We start from the raw sequence: 4090 nt of genomic DNA, 5'->3' as shown, positions 1-4090 counted from the left end.
AGAGGTAAAATGAGTGCGATAAATTGATAAAAGAGCTCCTACTCTGAGTCCATAAAAGACTCTCCCTCTTCTCTCCCTCTCTCTCTCTCTAGATTTTTCCTTATATGGCATCATGCTTTATAAGTAAAAAATAAATAGTCACCGTGATCAACCCGATACCATTTTCCTTATATATATACACACACAAAATCATCGTTTTCTCTGTGTTGGGAAGGTCAACATGCAAGTTCACCAACTGTAATGAATTTCATATATTCTTCTCGCATTGGTTTTTGATCAAAATACACCATTTTTCAAGGCCCCTTCTCATTGATTTTGAGTTTCTGTGTTGGGTACCCAATACCCAATAAACCCAGTTCTCAGTTGGGTCTCTGAGAAAACGATTGAAAGCGATGAAGAACGAAGAGCAAGCTCGGTTTCTTTTTGGGATTTCGCTCTCTGACAGACCCAAATGGCAACAATTTCTCTTTTGCTCTTCTGGGTTCTTCTTTGGCTACCTTGTTAATGGTGTCTGCGAGGTATTTATTTCACTCTGCTTTTTGTTTATTGTTTTTTGCAATCCGCGCCTGTTTGGTTGCCGAGCAAATTGACGCCTGGAAAATGAAGGAAAATCGGCGGTTTAAAGCTTTGTTCTGTTTGGTTCTTGGGAAAATTGATTGAATGAGTCATTTCTTTGTCTTTGGTTATCCCCTTTTCTGTATAGTGTCGTAGCTACCAAGCAAAGTTTCAAGCGTTATCTCTTGAGCAAAGAAACTTTTTTATTTTCCTTAGCAGATTCATGATTTTGGTTTGATAATATTTCCTCTGTTTTAAACTCTGTTTGGTTGCTGAGAAAGTTTAGCAAATAAATATCTAATGAAACTTTAATCCTCTGTTGGGTTATGGGACCAATGGGTTTTATTTTTTTATGCGTTTACTTTTTGAGGAATCAAAAGTATCATTTTGGAATTAGTTTTAGTCCGCGTTTAAAAAAAAAATGTGAACAGTTCATTGCACGTTCAGGAATGAATTAAATTTTGAAACAATGTATCTCAAAAGCAATCGATAATTGGAAATTTTATTTTTAAGATTGCTAAGTGATCTTAATTTTTGCCTTATTTTCAGGAATATGTGTATAATAGGCTACAATTCAGGTAAGGGAATTATATTGGTATTGTTTTTATTTTGGCATTCGATTGGTACCTGTTTGTTTATTTGTTTTGTAAATTCCTTGTTCCAGCTATGGTTGGTACTTCACATTTGTACAAGGATTTGTGTATCTTTTTCTGATTTACCTCCAAGGCTTCACCACCAAGCAAATGGTGAACCCATGGAAGACTTATGTGAAGCTATCTGCTGTGCTTATGGGTTCCCATGGTCTTACCAAAGGCTCCCTGGCTTTTCTCAACTATCCTGCACAGCTCATGTTCAAATCAACAAAGGTAAACAGCAAATCCCTTGAAAGTAATATGGTAATTCTTTTTTACAGCTCAAGCAGCCATTTTAGAATACAAATTGAGTGTACATAAAGAGGCTTCAACAAGTACTTGCTTGTTTAGAGTGACCAGTTTGAGTTTCTTCTTCTTTTTGGGGGAATGAGATATGCAGAGTTAAAGAGTTTGATTTGAGTTTCTATCTCAGTAACTAAGTAAATAATGCCATCTTTAAAGCTAGTTGACTGTTTTCGAGTAACACAATATTGAACTTGCTCTGTATTTGTTGCTTAAAACTGTAAACCGGAATTGACTGCATTTCCTAGTGCCATTTACAGTTTCTCTGCTCTTCTGATGTTAGCTTCATGATTTGGTATCTCAGGTTCTGCCTGTAATGGTAATGGGAGCCTTCATACCAGGTCTGAGACGGAAGTATCCGCCTCACGAGTACGTTTCTGCAGTCCTGTTGGTGGTGGGTTTGATCCTATTCACCTTAGCGGATGCACAAACATCTCCCAACTTCAGTGTGATTGGTGTTTTGATGGTATCGGGTGCTCTAGTCATGGATTCCTTTTTGGGTAACTTGCAAGAAGCAATATTTACCATGAATCCTGAAACCACTCAGGTGATAACCATTTCCCAAATTCTCTTTTGTGTGTGTTTTTAAACGTGAATTCGAAAATTGTTCATGGAAAATTGTGACTTCACATACAATTTTGTGCTTTCTATTATCATCATCCACAGATGGAGATGCTGTTTTGCTCTACAGTAGTTGGCCTGCCTTTCTTGATTCCACCCATGCTTTTGACAGGAGAATTATTCAAAGCATGGAATTCATGTTGGCTGGTAACTTACAATTGGAAACCTCCTTAATATTCCACCATGTTACATGCCTCACATGCCTCACATGCCTCGCAAGCCTTACACTTTCTAACAAAATCTTTTGGTATTATGCAGCATCCATATGTCTACGGCGTGTTAATCTTCGAAGCCATGGCCACATTCATTGGCCAAGTCTCCGTCCTTTCCCTCATTGCGCTTTTTGGTGCTGCCACCACAGCCATGGTACATTCTTCTCACCGGTCTATTTTGGCCTAGATATGTCAATGTGGTACCAAAACCTGTTATTAAATATCTTGAAATCACATTTAATGGTATAGATGTAGTCTTTATTTTCAACTGGCATTTTCTGAAAGCAAGAGCCCTGTTTCTTGGTTCTAGGTAACATTAAATATCATGCACATTGATGAACAAGCATATTGTACAATGTGAGTTATATAAATTCTTTTACTTATTTTCATTGAACTTTATTTTATTTTTTAAATCACAGATCACAACGGCTAGAAAGGCAGTCACATTACTTCTATCATACTTGATATTCACAAAGCCATTAACTGAAGAGCACGGGACTGGACTTCTGCTCATAGGTATGGGGATCACATTGAAGCTCTTGCCCGAAAACAAAGCAAACCAGAGGGTTTCAAACTCATCTGCCCAGCCCAAGATTTCAAAACCAGCTTCAACTGAACATGAAAGGATTCGACTCGAAAATGGTGGAGAAGATGAAGAAAAGAGTCAATTGGTCTAAGAAATAAGCTTCTTCAATTGGTTCCATATTTATCATTAGCTGTTCAGTAAATGTTAATTATGCTAAATAACAACTCTAGGATTTTGTTTTTTTTACCTCCATTTTGATTCTTTTACCTTTCGTCCCTTCTTTCTAATTCTTTGTATTTTTGTCCAGTGTTAGTAACCCAACAATTACCCCCTCCGTCCCTTATTTTTATAATCTTCTTGTGAATGTTTTGAACTATGAAGCTGTATTTCACAATTCTGACAAGAAATTACCATTATTCAGATCCTGGTTTCAGTTTTAGATATCCTTAATGATGCTTAATCTTATAATTACACACACAAAAGGCTAATGAACCCAAAAAGTGTATTTTGTTAGTAAAAGAAAATCTAACTGTAGCTTGCTCAATGGTAAAGGAAGGGATAAAGTCTAAAAAGGGCAAAACCCAATTGGAATATCAGATATATATATATATATATATATATATATATATATATATATATATATAAAAAGATGTTCATTCTAGATTGATCGACATTCATGAAAATATCTGGGTCAATGGGTTGACCCTTTGCCTCTTCTAATTTATAATTTCTTGCTCGCATGAATCTGGTACAATTAAAAATATTTTAAAGTACAAATTGTTATATAATAACCCCTAAGAAAATGACCACTTAACTGACCACGTAGACTGAGCCCAATACCAATAGGTTAAACGGCACGTCGCTGCCAATATGTAGGTTGAAGCATAGCATATTAGCATGTCTTATCATATTCTAAACTATTCTAATGTATGGGAAGGGAGTTTGAGCTCGGTGCAAGGGACGGGCACATTGCTTTAACAAACTGGCCTAACCCGTATTTGCGTATTTCTTATGATTAATATCATCATAAATATCTTATGATTAAATTTTTAAATAATTCAGAATTACTTTCATTTTTATTTTTTTTTGAAAACACAACTACTTAATTTCTAGAAGACAAATACATGAAACAATAAATTATTAAATGCAAGGAAATAAAAGTTCATGTCTAAGAAATGAATACATATTTAATTTAGGCTGATGCTGATGATGTTAATGAAGATAATTATTGATAGAGAAAA

The 4090-nt window shown here is 35.5% G+C and overlaps 1 protein-coding gene across 1 annotated transcript; it reads left to right on the top strand.

The window, feature by feature from the left end:
• Positions 1-3269, top strand: LOC110769239 (UDP-galactose/UDP-glucose transporter 2). The gene is made up of 7 exons (XM_021973175.2): positions 1-518; positions 1105-1133; positions 1220-1421; positions 1795-2037; positions 2157-2258; positions 2370-2477; positions 2743-3269. The coding sequence occupies exons 1-7, from the start codon at positions 393-395 to the stop codon at positions 2998-3000; spliced, it is 1068 nt and encodes a 355-aa protein (XP_021828867.1). The 5' UTR covers positions 1-392; the 3' UTR covers positions 3001-3269.
• The last annotated feature ends 821 nt before the right edge of the window (positions 3270-4090 follow it).

The sequence above is a fragment of the Prunus avium genome, chromosome 2 (genome assembly GCF_965620075.1).
Source record: "Prunus avium chromosome 2, drPruAviu1.hap1.1, whole genome shotgun sequence".
NCBI classification, from domain to species: Eukaryota; Viridiplantae; Streptophyta; class Magnoliopsida; order Rosales; family Rosaceae; genus Prunus; species Prunus avium.
This window is presented reverse-complemented; position numbering and strand designations above follow the sequence as displayed.